The sequence below is a fragment of the Pomacea canaliculata genome, linkage group LG10, assembly GCF_003073045.1.
Source record: "Pomacea canaliculata isolate SZHN2017 linkage group LG10, ASM307304v1, whole genome shotgun sequence".
In the NCBI taxonomy this organism is placed as follows: domain Eukaryota; kingdom Metazoa; phylum Mollusca; class Gastropoda; order Architaenioglossa; family Ampullariidae; genus Pomacea; species Pomacea canaliculata.
This window is the reverse complement of record NC_037599.1, coordinates 22,719,914-22,741,328: the sequence shown is the minus strand read 5'-3', so window position 1 is coordinate 22,741,328 and position 21,415 is coordinate 22,719,914. Positions and strand designations below refer to the sequence as shown.

The following is a 21,415-nucleotide window of genomic DNA, read 5'->3' as shown; positions in this document are numbered from 1 at the left end:
TTCGCTACCACTAGGTTCAGGTAGCGATCGAGACAGTCACGAAAAACTTTAATCTGACCATCATGTTGGTCATGTTCAATCTTGTAAGGTGTGTTACCTCCGGTTCACACCTTCTGTTACTTAGCAGCGAGTGCGCATGTGGGAGAAAAATGGAGGAAAAAACTATGTGTGCGTGTGTGTTAGAGAGAGAACAAGAGTGAAAAGGAGACAGAATAAGAAACTGTGTGTGTATGTGTCGAAGAGAGAGAGAATGAGAAGGTATGCGTGATTGAGAGAGAGAAAGAAATGACAAATCTTAATTTACGAGGGTAATAGAATAAGCAAAGGTTGTGCTATTTTTACATGTTGCCCTCGATCTAAGTTAAACAATTGAAATACTGCACCATCACAAAACAAAGGCATTAAAATCACGTAAGAAAAATTAGGGTAAGCACAAAGATGGTGTTCGAAGTCTAAACTGACAGGGATTGAATTTCTGTACTAATGGATAAGTAATATGTAATACAAGTTCATATTGTTAGGAGTAAGTGTTTACTTTGGGTGGGAAGCCTCGGTAAGCGATCAAAGATTTTGATATAGATGTTGTAGGAGTACTGTGTGCGTGTGTGAGAGTGCACACATGTTTTTGTTATGTAGTCTATTGAACAAAAACTGACAGCAAGCCTAATACATCATTAGACATACTCATGTATCATTCTGGCCATTGATGGCGGCCGTCAACTCCCTTCGTGTTCTGCAACAGATTCAGGGGTCTGCCAAGTTCGACAATCAAGCCTATTAATCTCTTTCGTTATTGAACGATTTTGTAAAGAGTTATGAGTGGGAGGATTTGTTTTCTTATTCTATCTGCCAGAGAATTGGAATTCTCTGCTTTTATTACTTGTGCTCAAACAGTCATGCAAACACTTTTTTTTCCGTCACGTGAAAACCGTAAATTTTTGTCAGAGAAATCGACTTTGTGATAAACAGTGGAGGAGAGTAGATGAAGAAAGAGAGAAGGAAAGTATCCGTGTAACTGTATCTTACTTCCTGTAAGAGAAGTGCTGGAGTGCGTTACCTAAAGCGTTCGAATGCGTTTCGCACATTTGCTGTCGGCACGGCGTTCAATGAACGGCAAAATGGCGCCTAAACCATCAGCCATGTTTGTATACACATCCTGCCATGGTTTGTTTGTAACTCACAGAGTAGTTGCAGCTTTAGGCCACTCGCCTCATGTGCCAGTGACCTCTGACCTTTGTGCCGTGACTGTGAACTACAGCTCACTCGCACGCTTTTCCCAGTCATGCAGCTGTTCGCCAGGGGATGAGGTCCGTGACCGTGCTCACTGTAGCTTACAGTCGACGACATTATATAAAGTTTAAACTGCCACAGAAGAGAGGAGTGCGAGAGGCAGCGAGGACTTTTAAGATCGTTCTAGTCGGTGAGGCCATCTTGTCTCAATATGGTGAGTATCGCTTTGTGGCCTAAGACCCTTTCCTTATTTTTTCTCTCTTTTAACATTCAAATGCAGTTCATCTTAATAGACGCTGACTGTAGTACATCGGGTTTTAAAGTTCGCTAGTTGTTTTCATATCTACTTCTGAGTTAAAGAGGTTCGTGATGTTTATAAATGATCTTAAATGGATTCGCGAACTTTATCAAATCTTCAACATGTTAAAGTCAAATTTTTTCCAGTCTAATTAAAATTTTCTTGCAGCGTGAGTGCATCTCCATCCACGTTGGTCAGGCCGGTGTTCAGATCGGCAATGCCTGCTGGGAACTGTACTGTCTGGAGCACGGCATCCAGCCTGATGGTCAGATGCCGTCAGGTAAAGTTACGGGAGGAGGCGACGACTCCTTCAACACCTTCTTCAGCGAGACTGGCGCCGGCAAACACGTGCCACGTGCAGTCTTTGTCGACCTCGAACCCACAGTCGTCGGTGAGCATAAGAGTGCAATTTCAATTTGCCTTCTATCGAAAAATATGAAGTGAAAACCATTACGAACACTAAGCTAATTTTTTTGGTGAATTTCGCAAATTTGCAATGTTCCTCTTATGCTCGCTTGACTTGGTCTGTATCACGTGTTTTGTCTGGTATGTAAATGTATAACTGAATGGGCAATCTTAAATGATTTTAAAAACTAATAATATAGTCGTATTTTGATTTGAAAATATTTCTTAATCCTCGTTTCTTACTAACTCTTCTACAACTTATATTTGTCGCTTGTCTTGCACGTGCGCAGACGAAGTTCGTACAGGCACCTATCGCCAACTCTTCCACCCAGAACAACTGGTCACTGGCAAGGAGGACGCCGCCAACAACTACGCCCGCGGCCACTACACCATCGGCAAGGAGATCGTCGACCTGGTCCTCGACCGCATCCGCAAGCTGGCTGACCAGTGCACGGGGCTGCAGGGTTTCCTCATCTTCCATTCTTTCGGTGGCGGCACCGGCTCTGGCTTCACCTCTCTCCTGATGGAGCGTCTGTCTGTCGACTACGGCAAGAAGTCCAAGCTGGAGTTTTCCGTCTATCCAGCTCCGCAGGTATGTTCACCCATTTTTATCATAATCGAACATTATCTACTATATCTTTCGTTTTCTTTACCCATAGCATCTTCTCGTAATAACCTGAAAATGTGTTTTTAAGGTATCGACGGCCGTGGTTGAGCCCTACAACTCCATTTTAACTCACCACACACCACCCTCGAGCACTCCGACTGCGCCTTTATGGTTGACAACGAGGCTATCTACGACATCTGCAGACGAAACCTCGACATCGAGCGACCTTCATACACAAATCTCAATCGTTTGATGGGTCAGATCGTGTCCTCCATCACTGCTTCTCTGCGCTTCGACGGCGCCCTCAACGTCGATCTGACGGAGTTCCAGACCAACCTCGTGCCCTACCCCCGCATCCACTTCCCTCTGGCTACCTACGCCCCCGTCATCTCCGCCGAGAAGGCCTACCACGAGCAGCTGACGGTGGCCGAGATCACCAACGCCTGCTTTCGAGCCGGCCAACCAGATGGTCAAGTGCGACCCCCGCCACGGCAAGTACATGGCCTGCTGCATGCTGTACCGCGGTGATGTCGTGCCTAAGGATGTCAACGCCGCCATCGCCACCATCAAGACCAAGCGCTCCATCCAGTTCGTCGACTGGTGTCCCACTGGCTTTAAGGTAACCAGCTATATTAAAGAATCTGCTTTTTCTTTACTTCAAGAAACATTACTAGAAATGGGAAATTTTTTTTTTTTACTTTTCTTTCTCATGGTCTTCTATTGTTTTGTTTAACAGGTGGGCATCAACTACCAGCCTCCTACAGTAGTACCTGGTGGTGACCTGGCCAAGGTGCAGCGTGCCGTGTGCATGTTGAGCAACACCACGGCCATCGCCGAGGCCTGGGCCCGTCTCGACCACAAGTTCGACCTCATGTACGCCAAGCGCGCCTTCGTGCACTGGTACGTGGGTGAGGGCATGGAGGAGGGCGAGTTCTCCGAGGCCCGTGAGGATCTGGCGGCCCTGGAGAAGGACTACGAGGAGGTCGGTGTTGACTCGGCTGAGTCGCATGCTGAAGAGGACGGAGAGGAATATTAACAGTTTATAGAACACTAAACAAATCTCTTTTTGTGTAATCGTTTGTCGCTAGTGACTTTTCTGTTAGCATCTTTTCTTTTTGCAGCTTGAGTGCATTTCCATCTACATTGGTCTTAAAGATGCTATTATTCATCTTTTTTTCCTTCAATAAATTATTTAAAATCCTGAAATGCTTATTTTATTGAGCACGAGGTTCGACGTACTGATCATTAATGTTATCATCTTAAAACTGCTTCAATCTGCCGGATATGATTAAAATCTTGCTTTGAAGTTTTTTTGAAACAATTGTGACGGACTTAAAAATTTTGTGACAGTTAAGAAGGGAATATGGTACGTGTAGAGAGCCCCCTGGAGCTATGCTGATCCAATTTTATGGAGAAATACACCACTAATGCCTCTTATCTCGGGCGGTAGGAGATCACATGTAGTCTGGCTTCAGCTCAAATCTCCTGATGGGTAACAACGAAGATGAGCATATAGAATAGACACGGCACTCATAACAGCATCATCGACACAAACGGTAAAAAGTAGGGATCTGTACGTGGAACAGATGAACAACTAGTTTTAAAAAACAGTTTGCATCATTGCAGTAGTGTCGCAACGCCCATAAGATTACGATATTTTAACCAGTCCCGTCTGTACAAGTCCTCGCAGTTTTTTGATATCCTGTTTTACGACTGCTACATAGAAGTGGGGTTCACTTGCCGACACTGAATTATGTAGACGTTGGCTACCAAGTGCTTTAAAGGAAACTGCACAGCATTTCCTCTGGTTTGGTCACGTGACCCGGCACGACACTCGAGCATATCCTAGAAGACACACTAAGAATCGGAGAAAGACGAACTGTCTGGAGAACATGAGTTTCTATATTCACCTGGCCGTACCTGCACACCGCCAGTCGTCAAAGACTATCTTAGCCACCGCCGACTTCATCCTCCGATGACTAGAATAGAATATGGTAGGTCAGCCTGCACAGGTCAAGGAAATCAAGGACTATTGCAGTTTGTAGCTTGTTGGATTGTTTTTTATGCAAAGTATTTTGGAAGTCAGGTTTACTGAAAACATTAATTTTATAAATCATGAACGCCTATTCTCTGCAACGGTTGTCAAGAGATGGGTTTGATAGCTGGCATCCTTCAACCCCCAAGGCTACGATATGCAGCGAAATTCTGGAGGAGCTACAGTCATCCTTCTCACTAGTTCCTTCAGTCTCGCTCTCGAGCACGCGCATGCTCGTCACACATTCAAGGAATAGCATATGTTAGTGATTGACGATATTGAGAATGGCCCAGGCATAGAGTTAACTCTGACTTAAAACGGCAGGTAAAAAACAAAACTGATCACCAGTAACAGATATTCGAACTTTGTCTACTAAACTGTGGGGGTAAAAAAGACTGAAACTAAAATGAAATCTGTTTCCGTTCTCAACGTCCGTAAGACTTGTCTGAACGCCTTTCGTTATTTATATAGCAGATAACGATTTTGTTTTGTTCTTTAAAACATTTCTCGGTTACAAATGGTTTTCAAAAAGCTCTCTAGTTCTCCGGCTTATTGTCGTCAACACGTATGTTGCTACACAACAGCCAAGACCAAGGGCCCTTGCCGTGGGAAAAGAGGGATTATAAATCGTTTGGTGACAAGATGGTGGATTCTGTAAACTGTACTGAACGAAACTATGCCCGCCCATGTGCTGAGAGCTGCCATCTTCAGACCAGAGTAGACCTCTCGACCCATCCCTAGGGCTACCCCGCGCACTTACTCTCCTCCGCGCAACAGGAAGTGGCCTGAGCCCATGCGCCGATTGTGTTACCACGCAGCAAGGACGCAGATTGTGGTGTTCCTCCGTATAAAAAGAAGGAAAAAAACTCCGAGGTTTTAGGCGGTGGTTGATACTCGTGCCCGACACATTGCTGTCAGCGTGAGGCAGATTATCTTTGGCTAAAGGACTTCTCTGTTGGAGGCTAAGCCGATATTTCCAATCATGGTAAGTCATCATTTTAATTAAGCGGTCCTCAAATGCGCTTAGTTAGCAAAGGGAAAAAAATGTCTTCATTCAGATGAAGCAGGCTACAGCAAGGATTAAACTTTAAAAAACAGCCACGTGCTGGACTTTGGATGTTCAGCTCCTCAATTTATTTCTTTAACCCGATAAAGACCTGTCAAGGAATTTTTATCTCCTGTACCCCTAGAACCGAGTAGGTCAAGAAACAAAATTTAACTTCTTTTGAAGATTTTTTGTTGCATAGTAACTATCAATAAAAAAGAAATTTTACAGTCAAAATTTTTTTTATAAAAAATAATCAAACAGTATTCAGGTATGAACCGACTACAACTTTTGACATTCAGAAGTAATGTTATATCCCCTTTCTTAACAAAGAGCTTTCAAATACTTTTTTATTATCCTAATTTTAACGTGAAGTCATTAAGCCAATTATTCCATAATCAACATTGACAGTAAAGTCGTATACATACAAAACGAGCCCTTACGTCTACTATAACATGACAGCACATGGTTCAACAGACATTATTCAAAGCTTTTTTTTAAGCTTGTTTGTGTTTTATTTTGTTTTGTACTCTTATGGCTGTCTAATCGTCCTATTTAATGACAATGGTCAATATTTGCAGACCTTAAAGAAGCACAAGCATGCACAATCAATTTTATCTTTTTCTGTCCAGCGTGAGTGCATCTCCATCCACGTTGGTCAGGCCGGTGTTCAGATCGGCAATGCCTGCTGGGAACTGTACTGTCTGGAGCACGGCATCCAGCCTGATGGTCAGATGCCGTCCGACAAGACCATCGGAGGAGGCGACGACTCCTTCAACACCTTCTTCAGCGAGACGGGCGCCGGCAAACACGTGCCACGTGCAGTCTTCGTCGACCTCGAGCCCACCGTCATCGGTCAGTTAGAGATGTAATGATTTCCCTGTTTATTTTTTTCAGTTTGCAGATCTGTCTCTCAACAACCGTAGATGTGATGATGATTATGTGTTCCTCATTGATGACTGTCGGATCTCAGCTGTTGATAATAAATTTTGCTAGCGCGATATAGTGTAGCTAACAATCAAACAAGAAGTAATCATAAACAATTTAGTGTGAAACTGCTGTTTTCTTCAGACGAGGTTCGCACAGGCACCTACCGCCAGCTTTTCCATCCGGAGCAACTGGTGACCGGTAAAGAGGACGCCGCCAACAACTACGCTCGCGGTCACTACACCATCGGAAAGGAGATCATCGACCTCGTCCTCGACCGCATCCGCAAGCTGGCTGATTTATGCACGGGGCTGCAGGGTTTCCTCATCTTCCATTCCTTCGGTGGCGGCACCGGCTCTGGCTTCACCTCTCTCCTGATGGAGCGTCTGTCTGTCGACTACGGCAAGAAGTCCAAACTGGAGTTTTCCGTTTATCCAGCTCCACAGGCATGAAGATTTAAACCATCAATGGAGCTTAAAATTAGTTTTAAAATGTTTTTTGCTTTAATTAATCGCTTACGGTTCTTTAACTTAAAAATCAGTCTTCACTTTTTGTTACGCCATTGTCGACTTAAGTGTTTCTAAAGATTTGCAATGTTTATTGAATATACAGGAAAAGGTGTCATTTTTTTAACAGATATCTACCGCTGTAGTTGAGCCATACAACTCCATTCTCACTACACACACCACACTCGAGCACTCCGACTGCGCCTTCATGGTTGACAACGAGGCTATCTACGACATCTGCCGACGAAACCTCGATATCGAGCGACCTTCGTATACCAACCTCAACCGTCTATTGGGTCAGATCGTGTCCTCCATCACCGCTTCTTTGCGCTTTGACGGTGCCCTCAACGTCGATCTGACGGAGTTCCAGACCAACTTGTGCCCTACCCCCGCATCCACTTCCCTCTGGCTACCTACGCCCCAGTCATCTCCGCCGAGAAGGCCTACCACGAGCAGCTGACGGTGGCCGAGATCACCAACGCCTGCTTCGAGCCGGCCAACCAGATGGTCAAGTGCGACCCCCGCCACGGCAAGTACATGGCCTGCTGCATGCTGTACCGCGGTGATGTCGTGCCTAAGGATGTCAACGCCGCCATCGCCACCATCAAGACCAAGCGCACCATCCAGTTCGTCGACTGGTGTCCCACTGGCTTCAAGGTAACTCAGCTATGGACAAAAATCTGCTTTTTCTTTACTTCAAGAAACATAACTAGAAATGGGAAATTTTCATTTCTTATTGACCTTTTCTTTCTCACCGTCTGTTTTTCTTTTGTTTAACAGGTGGGCATCAACTACCAGCCTCCTACAGTAGTACCTGGCGGTGACCTGGCCAAGGTGCAGCGTGCCGTGTGCATGTTGAGCAACACCACGGCCATCGCCGAGGCTTGGGCCCGTCTCGACCACAAGTTCGACCTCATGTACGCCAAGCGCGCCTTCGTGCACTGGTACGTGGGTGAGGGCATGGAGGAGGGCGAGTTCTCCGAGGCCCGTGAGGATCTGGCAGCCCTGGAGAAGGACTACGAGGAGGTCGGCGTCGACTCTGTGAAGGCGAAGAGGGTGAAGGCGAGGAATTTTGAATTCGAAGAAGAGTTCAGCCTGCACAGAACACGTTAAAGAAAGTAGTTTAAACATTGAGCACGTATCCACAGCAACGCATAGCGTCAATAGTTCAAGTGACTATTAGTGTAATTTGTTACTCGTGTAAATCAAATGCTGAAATTTTAGAGAACATAGTGTTTTGAAAACGTATTGACTGATATTTTTGCTGTTTAATAAAACAGTCTCTAATTTAACTGTTTGGCTTATTCTGATGGTGATTAACTTCATGAATGTTGTGCTTCGCGTTTGTCGGAGAGCATTAAAACAACCGTGTGTTTGTGTGTCTGTGTAAAGATATACTAATGTAATAGTGAAAACTGTCTTCTCTCAAACCAAATAATCCGCTGAAAAGTAATCGTTCCTTCTGCTGTAAGCCAAATCCCCTCTAAACGTTGGTTTAAATCGTAGTTGTTAACAACAGACCCTACATACAGTTTGTTATGACTTCGATACACTCTATTCTTGATCCTAGTTATTAAACTTGCGCCCTTTTCTTCACAAGACTCTTTTTACATGTTAAGCACTGATTCTTTAGTCGCAGCTCTCCGTCAATCGCTCATTCAATGCATGCACGTTTCACGCAAATGAAAAGACTTTTTAATGCCCTCCACAGCCTCAACAAAAAAAAATAATCTTTCACGTGCTTTGTGTAAGTCTGCCAACATGTTCGTTATGCGGGACTATTTTGCATGTACCCGGCATGCATCATGGTTGCTGTGCAGCCATGGAAACCAGCCTTTTCCCTATAAAAGACAGGCACACGTAACTGACCCACGCAACCATTTCTCGCGACGGACACTTCGGGTCTGCTTGAGATCGTCTCACCTGTTTCTTTCTAACCACACCTTAACCGCTAAACTTCAACATGGTACGTAGACAATACCAGCATGTTAGTTTGTATCATCATCGACAGTTACACCATTACCAAACGACCTATTTGCCAGTTATTCAAAAATTAAAATAAACAGTGAAGTGGCATTCATACAAAACTAATACTTCCGTTTATTATAGCAGGACAACACATTTCTTTAACAACAAGAAAACCATTCCAAGTTTGTCAAGGTTTTAGTTTTATTCTTCAATTAATATTCTTATTGATGTTGAATCGTTATATCTGATAATAATAAAGTTTATGTTTGCATACCTAAAAGGCTTGCAAGTATGAAAATCCTTCTTATCTGTTTCTGCATACCTAGCGCGAGGTAATCTCCGTCCACGTTGGTCAGGCCGGTGTCCAGATGGGCAATGCCTGCTGGGAACTGTACTGTCTGGAGCACGGCATCCAGCCTGATGGTCAGATGCCATCCGACAAGACCATCGGAGGAGGTGACGACTCCTTCAACACCTTCTTCAGCGAGACGGGCGCAGGCAAACACGTACCACGTGCAGTCTTCGTCGACCTCGAGCCAACCGTTGTTGGTAAGTATAGCGGGACATACTAATTAAACCCATTTTAAGAGTTAAAAAATATTTATGAAATATTCTTCAGATGTAAATAGTTCATTAAGTGATGTGTGGGTTTTTTTTTTTACTTTTATCTTTATTTTTTAAAAAACTTACACCTTACAGATGAAGTTCGAACCGGTACCTATCGCCAGCTCTTCCATCCCCGAACAGCTCATCACCGGTAAGGAAGACGCCGCCAACAACTATGCTCGCGGCCACTACACCATCGGCAAGGAGATCATCGACCTCGTCCTCGACCGCATCCGCAAGCTGGCTGACCAGTGCACGGGGCTGCAGGGTTTCCTCGTCTTCCATTCCTTCGGTGGCGGCACCGGCTCTGGCTTCACCTCTCTCCTGCTGGAGCGTCTGTCTGTCGACTACGGCAAGAAGTCCAAGCTAGAGTTTGCTGTCTACCCAGCTCCTCAGGTCAGAATAATCTTCAAAGACAATTGTTGATCGTTGACTTAAGATCTGTTACAATTGACAAATGTAAACCGATTACATGTTCATTTTAAACACTCTAAACCAGGGGTCTCAAACTCATATTAGCATGTGGGCCGCAGTGGAAAGTAACAGCCAGTCAGCGGGCCGCCACGAAAAGAAAATGGATATAGCGTTAACGTTGTTGAAATGATTTTGGTCTCTTTCCAGCACCTCATTACACCGTAACAAAAATGTTTCGCGGGCCGCATTCGGCCCGCGGTGTTTGAGACCCCGCTCTAAACCTATTTAAACGATAAGTAGCTTCTTTGTTGAAATGATGTGGTCTCTTTCCAACACCTCATTGCAACATTTCATTTGTAGACAAACCTCATTCTTCTTTTTGAACACAAGATTCTTTCTATATCACACCATCTGTGTCTTTGTTTGTAGATTCAACCGCAGTAGTTGAGCCCTACAACTCCATCCTCACCACTCACACCACCCTCGAGCACTCCGATTGTGCCTTCATGGTTGATAACGAGGCTATCTACGACATCTGCCGACGAAACCTCGACATCGAGAGACCAACCTACACCAACCTCAACCGTCTTATCGGCCAGATCGTGTCCTCCATCACCGCTTCCCTGCGCTTCGATGGCGCCCTCAACGTCGACCTAACGGAGTTCCAGACCAACCTCGTGCCCTACCCCCGCATCCACTTCCCTCTGGCTACCTACGCCCCCGTCATCTCCGCCGAGAAGGCCTACCACGAGCAGCTGACGGTGGCCGAGATCACCAACGCATGCTTCGAGCCGGCCAATCAGATGGTCAAGTGCGACCCTCGCCACGGCAAGTACATGGCCTGCTGCATGCTGTACCGCGGTGATGTCGTGCCTAAGGATGTCAACGCCGCCATCGCCACCATCAAGACCAAGCGCACCATCCAGTTCGTCGACTGGTGTCCCACTGGCTTCAAGGTAACTCAGCTATGGACAAAAAATCTGCTTTTTCTTTACTTCAAGAAACATAACTTGTAAAAGGCAATTTAAATTCTTTTTACGTCTCTTTCTCATGGTCTTCTATTGTTTTGTTTAACAGGTTGGCATCAACTACCAGCCTCCTACAGTAGTACCTGGTGGTGACCTGGCCAAGGTGCAGCGTGCCGTGTGCATGTTGAGCAACACCACGGCCATCGCCGAGGCCTGGGCCCGTCTCGACCACAAGTTCGACCTCATGTACGCCAAGCGCGCCTTCGTGCACTGGTACGTGGGTGAGGGCATGGAGGAGGGCGAGTTCTCCGAGGCCCGTGAGGATCTGGCTGCCCTGGAGAAGGACTACGAGGAGGTCGGCGTAGACTCCGTAGAAGGCGAGGGTGAAGCAGAAGGAGAGGAATATTAAGAAAAGAATCTTCCATATCGAACTGTTTCGAAACCCCGTGTTTCCTGCATGAAGAAAGATCTCTTTCTTTCAGATAAATTTATTTGTCTGAATATTCATACGAGAATACCACACACAAAAAATAAATAAAGTTCCAGACCTACCACATTGGGTTTTGTTTCTTTCTGGGATATATCAGATAATGAATGCTCTCTCTTCGTCTTTTCTTCTGCAACTGTAGCTGAAAGAGAGAGTGATTATGATTGTGTGTGCGACTCCTGTTACCCTTATGTTTAATTGACAAATTATGACTACTTAGGGTGTTAATACTTTATAACTGCACTTGCTACTTTTTTGAAGGGAAGAAGACCAGAGGCTGGGTGTCGACTGTAGTCAACAGCTAGAGCCAGGGTGTCACATGTTACATTTCAACATTTCATATGCGCTTACAACAACTCTATTTCTTTACATTACATTATTTACTTTAAAAATATTTATCACAATACAATCATCGACACCTCCTCTATAACCTGACTTAATTTGTCAGCTGCAAAAGTTAGCGAAATCATTTTTTTTTATTCAGAGACAATGCTTTCTGTTGTTGTTGACGATGCTTGTTCATTATTGTAATCCTAGTATTTTATTATTTTCGTTATGTCTTTCCGTTTGTGCGGTCGAGGCTAACCGAGGACAAAAATCAAAAAGTTTTCTCATAACAGAAGTTATTCTTTTAGCGAAACGTCTGATAAGATGGCTTTCTCTCGTTCTGTCTCGCTCCCTACATCCGCTCGCGCGCGCGCACGTGTGTGTGTGTGTGTGTGAGAGAGAGAGAGATTAACAATTTCTAATATTTCCTTGCTATCAATAATGGAAAACTGTGAAGATCTCAAGCTGTAGTGTACTAGCAGAAATTACAGAAAGCAGGTAATAAAACATGTTTACGGGAAAACTGAGTAAATTTACACGAAAAACGCACAGATTACAAAGAGCTGCTCTCTACCCCAACTAGGCTGGCAATGAAATACTTCTTAGTCTCAAATATTTCAGTAAATGTTATATTAAAGTATCTTTAATACCTTTTGGAAAAAAGGAAAAAGGATAGGTGGATATTCGGCAGACAGACAAACGTAATGATTAAAACTTTGGAAGAATGCATAAGAGAGCTTTTGTTGTTTGTCCGTCTGTATGTCTTTATCAGTGTGTCTGCATATCTGTAACAATGTATATGTGTTAGAATTCAAAATATATTTGTGCATGCTGCTATGTTTAATGTGTGCTTGTGTTTCTGTTTATTTATGTGTGTGTGCGCATCTCTGTATTTATACAGGTAAATCTCCATCATGTCTGTATTTATATGTAGGTAGCTATGTATTGTCACTCTTGTTTGTTTGCATGTTTGTACATATTCATTTTGTGTGTGTGTGTGTGTGTGAGCGAGACTTGAGACTTCACGAGAGAAAGCCACATGATCAGACTTTCTGCTGAAAGAATAACTTTTGTTAGAACTTTCTGATTTTTGTCCTTGTTTGTCCTCTCTCTCTCTCTCGTTTGTGTGTGTGTGTGTGTGTTTGTGTGTTAGTGTGTGTGTGTAAATATATACAAATGTAAAAATGTAAACTGTCTTCTCTCAGCCCAAACAAGCCGCTGAAAAGTAGTCGTTCCTTCCTCTCTAAGCCAAATCTTCTAAATGTCAGTTTAACTCGTTGGTGTTAGCAACAGACCCTCCTCACAGTTTGTTATGACCTCGATGCATTCTGTTCTCGAACCTGGATGTTAAACATACGACATTTTTTTGACATGCCTGTTTGACATGCTAATTACGGATTCTTTAACCACAGATTCGCGGTCAATCGTCCGCTCAATGCATGCACGTTGCACACCAATGAAAAGGCTTTTCTGCACCCCAGCCTCGGAAAAAAATAAATCTTTCAAGTTCTTTGTGCAAGCCTGCTAACATGTTTGTGGATTTTTTTTTTTTTTTTTTTTTTTAGATTCGTTATGCGGGACTATTTTGCATGTATCCAGCATGCATCATGGTTGCTGTGCAGCCATGGAAATCAGCTTTGTCCCTATAAAAGACAGGCACACGTAACTGACCCACCCAACCATTTCTCGCGACGGACACTTCGGGTCTGCTTGAGATCGTCTCCCCCGTTTCTTTCTCTCCACACCTTATCCGCCAAACTTCAACATGGTACGTACGACGACACCCAATATTAGTTTGTATCATCGTCGACAGTTACACAATAACCCAACCACTCATTTCCAGCAACGTCTGTAAAAATTAAGATCCCGGGCCCTACTGTCGCCATTGAGTACGCAGTAAACTTTCACGATGAATGGTTTTCTAAGATTGAATCTTGCTTTGTAAAAACAGTTGACTGAAAAATGAAGCAGTTTTCTTGATGCAGGGATTTGAACGCGTTTAAAACTCTTGTCAGAGCATGCTCGATTTATTACAACTGTGAAAACTGTTAAGCTAGGGCCAGGAAACTTTCACTTAATTGTTTATCAGTCAAAACGACTTTACCAAAATAAATTATTATTTACTTATTAAATATCAGAAAATAGACTTCTAAATATCTTGTGTTCTATTAAAAGAAAGTATCAGGGATTTGCTTTACTTCTTGGGAATAGATCACATAAATTAATCACATAATGCTGCTAAAATAAGAATCTTAGTGCTATAAAGGAAACTAGAAAAAATATACTTTATCCATCAATCACAAATTTAGCAGAACATTTTTAGACTTGAAAAATTCAGTAACAGCAAATCGCAAATCCAAAATGCCCTTAACAGAGTAGCAAACGATTTTCTCTTCTCATCCACAGCGCGAGTGCATCTCCATCCACGTTGGTCAGGCCGGTGTCCAGATCGGCAATGCCTGCTGGGAACTGTACTGTCTGGAGCATGGCATCCAGCCTGATGGTCAGATGCCGTCCGACAAGACCATCGGAGGAGGCGACGACTCCTTCAACACCTTCTTCAGCGAGACGGGCGCCGGCAAGCACGTGCCACGTGCAGTCTTTGTAGACCTCGAGCCCACCGTCGTCGGTGAGTATAGGGCGACATTCTAATTAAAGGTGCTTTCAAAATTAAATAAAAATATTTGTGATAGATTCGATAGCTTTTAGTATCAGATATAAATGATGCAAAAAGTTATTTTAGTTTATTTCCTTATTGCTTACATAAAGATCTTACACCTTACAGATGAAGTTCGAACCGGTACCTACCGACAGCTATTCCACCCCGAACAGCTCATCACGGGTAAGGAAGACGCCGCCAACAACTACGCTCGCGGCCACTACACCATCGGAAAGGAGATCATCGACCTCGTCCTCGATCGCGTCCGCAAGCTGGCTGACCAGTGCACGGGGCTGCAGGGTTTCCTCATCTTCCATTCCTTCGGTGGCGGCACCGGCTCTGGCTTCGCCTCTCTTCTGATGGAGCGTCTGTCTGTCGACTACGGCAAGAAGTCCAAGCTGGAGTTTGCTGTCTACCCTGCTCCTCAGGTAAGAATAATATTGACGGACAAATGTTGATCATTAAGATCTGCTATGATAAATAGATGTAAACTGATTACAATAGTTTGGTTAGAGTTTACTACCACCAATAGTAGACTTTTCTGTTTAAAGTGAGTTAGTTACGAAAATCGCTGAAAAAACTTGTTTAAAAATATTTTAACACCACATTGCAACATTGCATTTGTAGACAAACCTCATTCTTTACTTTGTCCACAGGAATCTTTCTATATCACACCATCTGTTTCATTCTTTCTAGATCTCCACCGCCGTGGTTGAGCCCTACAACTCCATCCTCACTACACACACCACCCTCGAGCACTCCGACTGCGCTTTCATGGTTGACAACGAGGCTATCTACGACATCTGCCGACGAAACCTCGACATCGAGAGACCCACCTACACCAACCTCAACCGTCTTATCGGTCAGATCGTGTCCTCCATCACCGCTTCTCTGCGCTTCGACGGTGCCCTCAACGTCGACCTAACGGAGTTCCAGACTAACCTCGTGCCCTACCCTCGCATCCACTTCCCTCTGGCTACCTACGCCCCCGTCATCTCCGCCGAGAAGGCCTACCACGAGCAGCTGACGGTGGCCGAGATCACCAACGCCTGCTTCGAGCCGGCCAACCAGATGGTCAAGTGCGACCCTCGCCATGGCAAGTACATGGCCTGCTGCATGCTGTACCGCGGTGATGTCGTGCCTAAGGATGTCAACGCCGCCATCGCCACCATCAAGACCAAGCGCACCATCCAGTTCGTCGACTGGTGCCCCACTGGTTTTAAGGTACCTACTGTTAAAAAAATTAAAATAAACACTTTGGTTTTGACATGTATTTTATAACTGGTGATAAACTGACTTTACATTCTGGCATTGGTATAATTGACTATTAATTACCTTCATAGAATATCACTTTTGTTTTTTTGACAGGTTGGCATCAACTACCAGCCTCCTACAGTGGTACCTGGTGGTGACCTGGCCAAGGTGCAGCGTGCCGTGTGCATGTTGAGCAACACCACGGCCATCGCCGAGGCCTGGGCCCGTCTCGACCACAAGTTCGACCTCATGTACGCCAAGCGCGCCTTCGTGCACTGGTACGTGGGTGAGGGCATGGAGGAGGGCGAGTTCTCCGAGGCCCGTGAGGATCTGGCGGCCCTGGAGAAGGACTACGAGGAAGTCGGCGTCGACTCCGTGGAAGGCGAGGGTGAAGGAGAAGGAGAGGGAGAGGAGTACTAAAAAACGTTTTCTCAGTGATTCAATGCTTTCTGGATCGAGGAATATTTTTTTAAAAAAAACTTTTTTTTTTAACATTTTTTTTTTCTCGAGAATACTACACACAAAAATAAACTATCTTTCATACCCACCATGTTGTTTAGCCTCTTTGCGTGATGTATGATGTACTTTTTCAGTTTCTTTTTGTCGTCTGTACCTGCACTGGTTATTGTCTATATGTGAGTGATTAAGCGTGCGTTTGTGTGTTTATGTATGTATACTTCTATGTCTGTTTTTACTTTCGCGTGCATATATATATATGTGAGCCTCCACGAGGAAATGAGTCTTAAGTCGGGAATTTGAGACTTGCCAAATTGCATATTTATACAAAATAAAGATTCTGTGCTTTCTTTTGGTACAAAAGTTGTTCTTCTAGTCCTAATATTGAGTGAATTTTAAACGTTTGAAGTGTGAAAGTAAGGAGGCGGCCATATTGAGAAAAGCGGGTTCAAAGATTAGCCGACCAGATTTGTTTACTCCTAAACTTTTGCAGGCAAATCTTTTAACCGGTTATTATTTGAATCGTTTAAAGAAGTTGAACATACAGACTCCGGGCTTTCTGGCAAGGTATAACACGATGGGTTATGACAAGGAAACAGTATCGAAACAGCGTTTGAATTTCGTCTAAAATCGGTATGGATCTCAGTAGGGTACCTCGATTAAAACGTATTTAAAGTCGATTTCTAACTTTTATTTTAACATACCAGTGTATTTTCCTGATAGTTTAATAACCAAGAAATCCATTTTTAAAGAAAAGTCAAACTGCACAACATTGACCCCTATCACCTTTCGGGGCCTCTAGCACAAAACTGTTCCGCGCGACTTAAGACTCATTTCGTCGTGGAGGGTCATATATATATATGCTCATGTGGGTGTACATGTAAATTTTGAGGCATAGGCAAAAGTATTTATGTGCATACGTGTCTGTGTACTTGTATGTGTCACGGTATATGCTTTCTTCTCTGAAGCAATGCAAGCTGCTAAGCAAGTGTTGTTCTTACTGTGGCTAAGCCGACCAAATCCCCACCAAATATAGGTTTCGCTCGTTCATGTTGGCAACAGCCCTTGCATACAACTTGATAAGACTTCGATACATTCTAGTCTTGAACCTCAAACTTGAACACTTGCCCTGTTCATGGCTCGTATTCTTTACTTTCTAAGCACCGGCTTTATAGTCAAAGCCTCGCTATCAATCACAGATTAATGTGTACAAGTTGCACATAAATGAAAGACCCTTCCACCCTACCTTCCCCAGCTCTAAAAGAAATAAATCTTTTCAAAGCTTTGTTAACCTCCGTCAACACATTTGCCAATTTTTTTTTAAGTATGTCGTGCAGGACTATTCTGCACGTACCCGTAACCATGTACAGGGTAGGAGCCATGGTTGCTTTGTAGCCATGGGCAACGGCCTTTGGCGTATAAAAGTCAGTCAGCCCGCACCTGCCGCACAGCACTTCTTCTCGCGACGGACACTTCGGGTCTGCTTGAGAGATCGTCTTCCTCAGTTTCTTTCTCGACCACAAGTTAACCTCCAAACTTCAACATGGTACGTAGCACGATACCCAGCATGTTTATATATATATCTTTAGTCTCCTACCCAACATGTCAGTCTGTATCACCATTGACAGTCACGCCACGACCGAACAATGTGTTCGGGTTCATATTACGACTCAGCGCCCTACTTACACCATTCACAACACGCAACTACGTTTAACCTCGAGTGGTTTTCTAAGACTGCTTCAAACTAAACCTCGTTTGTGTAAAGACAGATGACTGAAGAATGGAACAGTTTTGTTGATACGTGGTTTTAACTCGCTTGAAATTCTTCTTACAGTTTGTTGGACTGATTATATTTATTATAAGGGATCTATAAACTAAGGTCAGGAGACAATGGCTGTAAATGTTTACAAATTAAATTTTTTACAAAAATAAAAAGGTATGAAGATAATGTAAATATATTACATAATAATACAAGTATAAAAATATGAAATGTATTTTCGTATATTGTCTAAGTAGGTAATGTTATTGGTATGTTTCGTTTCTTAAAAATGGAGGGAAAAAAAGAAATAATTTTGCTGAAGTAAAAAAATTCAGCACGTGATGGTCATCAGAAATGCATGTGCAATTTTTTCAAGACATGTAATAATTATCAGTAGACTTTCAGTCAAGTTTCAACTTGATCTTACATAGTAATACTACCGTCATATGTTATGAATTGATACACACAAAACTGTTCTGCTCTTCACAATGTGTGATAAGTAATGAAATATTGGAAAGAATATGCTTAATCCATGCAGTATGATTTCAGCAAAACCTCTTTAGACTTTTGAAAAAATTATGTATATCACTTCACACTAACAGCTTGCAGCTAGTAACGAACCATCTTTTTGTTTCCTCATCCACAGCGTGAGTGCATCTCCATCCACGTTGGTCAGGCTGGTGTCCAGATCGGCAATGCCTGCTGGGAACTCTACTGCCTGGAGCACGGCATCCAGCCTGATGGTCAGATGCCGTCCGACAAGACCATCGGAGGAGGCGACGACTCCTTCAACACCTTCTTCAGCGAGACGGGCGCCGGCAAACACGTGCCACGTGCAGTCTTCGTCGACCTCGAGCCCACCGTCGTCGGTGAGAAAATAAAAATAAAATCCAATAATTATACATATTTCACAATCAGTACTTATTTTTAAGGCCCTTTACAATACATACGTTTATTGCATCAGTAAAAAAGTAATTGTACTCTGTCAAAAGAAACCGTAAATACTTTAATTTTAATGTTGACTTTTTATTACTTGAAATTCAGATGAAGTTCGAACTGGTACCTACCGACAGCTCTTCCACCCCGAACAGCTCATCACGGGTAAGGAAGACGCCGCCAACAACTACGCCCGCGGTCCACTACACCATCGGCAAAGGAGATCATCGACCTCGTCCTCGATCGCATCCGCAAGCTGGCTGACCAGTGCACTGGGCTGCAGGGTTTCCTCATCTTCCATTCCTTCGGTGGTGGCACCGGCTCTGGCTTCACCTCTCTCCTGATGGAGCGTCTGTCTGTCGACTACGGCAAGAAGTCCAAACTGGAGTTTGCTGTCTACCCTGCTCCTCAGGTAAGAACTTTTTTTTAAGAAACATAAATGACGGTCTGAGATCTATAATAATTAATGAATATAAACTGATTACTAGATTTTGGGTTCATTTGAAACACCCTACAAAAATTATAAAATAATTATAGCCTAGCTGCATTTTTGCTGAAATGTTACTTTGACTGTTAAAATAATTTTCATTGTTTAAAAATACTTTTTTGTGACATCGCGTTTGAACTGCCTCACTTATGTGAACGTATAACTTGATATATCTTAAAAGTCTTTTTTTATTTTTTGTAGATCTCCACCGCCGTGGTTGAGCCCTACAACTCCATCCTCACCACACACACCACACTTGAGCACTCCGATTGTGCCTTCATGGTTGACAACGAGGCTATCTACGACATCTGCCGACGAAACCTCGACATCGAGAGACCCACCTACACCAACCTCAACCGTCTTATCGGTCAGATCGTGTCCTCCATCACCGCTTCCTTGCGCTTCGATGGCGCCCTTAACGTCGACCTGACGGAGTTCCAGACTAACCTCGTGCCCTACCCCCGCATCCACTTCCCTCTGGCCACCTACGCCCCCGTCATCTCCGCTGAGAAGGCCTACCACGAGCAGCTGACGGTGGCCGAGATCACCAACGCCTGCTTCGAGCCGGCCAACCAGATGGTCAAGTGCGACCCCCGCCACGGCAAGTACATGGCCTGCTGCATGCTGTACCGCGGTGATGTCGTGCCTAAGGATGTCAACGCCGCCATCGCCACCATCAAGACCAAGCGCACTATCCAGTTCGTCGACTGGTGTCCCACTGGCTTCAAGGTAACCCATCTATAGATCAAGAATCTGCTTTTTCTTTACTTCAAGAAACATCAACTAGTAATAGGCAATTTAAATTCTTTTCGACTTCTCTTTCTCATTGTCTTCTCTTGTTTTGTTTAACAGGTGGGCATCAACTACCAGCCTCCTACAGTAGTACCTGGCGGTGACCTGGCCAAGGTGCAGCGTGCCGTGTGCATGTTGAGCAACACCACGGCCATCGCCGAGGCCTGGGCCCGTCTCGACCACAAGTTCGACCTCATGTACGCCAAGCGCGCCTTCGTGCACTGGTACGTGGGTGAGGGCATGGAGGAGGGCGAGTTCTCCGAGGCCCGTGAGGATCTGGCTGCCCTGGAGAAGGACTACGAGGAGGTCGGCGTCGACTCCGTAGAGGGCGAGGGTGAAGGAGAAGGAGAGGAATATTAATTTTAAACAAAACCTCCGATACTGAACTGTTTTGAAACTACGTACTGCAAGCTCACAGGAAGATTTGCCCATAGACAAATTTATTTGTCTGAACATTTCTTTCTAGAATACCAAACGTGAAATTAAAGTGAGTTTCAAGCCTACCAGCATGTTTTTATTTTCTTGGCACGAAGAAGCGATGTTTGAATGAGTTGTGTTTTTATTCTTGTGTATTGTATGTGTTTGAGAGACTGACCTGTTATTCCCTGTAACGCCTACGTTTTAGTAGAGAGGCTCAAGACTACACCCTGTATAATTCTTTCCGCTACTACCTCAAGGGACCGTGATCAAAGGCCGCCTATCGACTATTGTCAGCTAGAGCTATCGTGTGAAATTACGGTTTCACAGCTAGAAAGCTTCGTCTCATTACTCCTTTCTAAAGAATATTTATTAATTTATTTCCTTTCAGAAGTTTATACCCGTTCAGTCATCGACTTTTCCTACCCTGTAACCATTCTTATAATGGTTTCATTCATTTGTCCTTTGTTGCTAAATTTACGAAAAAATTTATAAATCCAGAGATTACTGTACTGTTGCCGCTGTTGTTTAACATAATCTTGTTCACTAATTACTTTCAATTTTGCAAAAGCTTATTATTACATCATTGATTCAGCGGACAAAAACACAAAGTACTCACAAAACATATTTTTACATGACTATTTTAGCGAAAAGTCTGACAAAATGGCGCCCTCGTCGCTAATTAGTGTGTGTGTGTGTGCTCGCTCGCATCGTGCATAGATATTTCATGTCTATCCCAAGCGCCACACTCTTTGATTAGGCGCGATCGAAGAAACAAGTTGTCACCTGTTCACAGGTGGCTGTGTTACCGTGGATCATCGACCGTTGAAGC

At 44.0% G+C, this 21,415-nt stretch overlaps 1 protein-coding gene and 4 pseudogenes across 1 annotated transcript; all 5 read left to right on the top strand.

Moving 5' to 3' along the window:
- The first annotated feature begins 1,426 nt into the window (after positions 1-1,426).
- LOC112573554 lies at positions 1,427-3,591 on the top strand (annotated as a pseudogene).
- Positions 3,592-5,461: 1,870 nt separating this feature from the next.
- Positions 5,462-8,144, top strand: LOC112573555 (annotated as a pseudogene).
- Positions 8,145-8,890: 746 nt separating this feature from the next.
- Positions 8,891-11,561, top strand: LOC112573556 (annotated as a pseudogene).
- A 1,918-nt stretch (positions 11,562-13,479) lies between these two features.
- LOC112573550 (tubulin alpha-2/alpha-4 chain) lies at positions 13,480-16,263 on the top strand. The gene is made up of 5 exons (XM_025254034.1): positions 13,480-13,591; positions 14,230-14,452; positions 14,609-14,910; positions 15,179-15,706; positions 15,851-16,263. The coding sequence occupies exons 1-5, from the start codon at positions 13,589-13,591 to the stop codon at positions 16,154-16,156; spliced, it is 1,362 nt and encodes a 453-aa protein (XP_025109819.1). The 5' UTR covers positions 13,480-13,588; the 3' UTR covers positions 16,157-16,263.
- A 1,337-nt stretch (positions 16,264-17,600) lies between these two features.
- LOC112573552 lies at positions 17,601-20,669 on the top strand (annotated as a pseudogene).
- Positions 20,670-21,415: the final 746 nt, after the last annotated feature.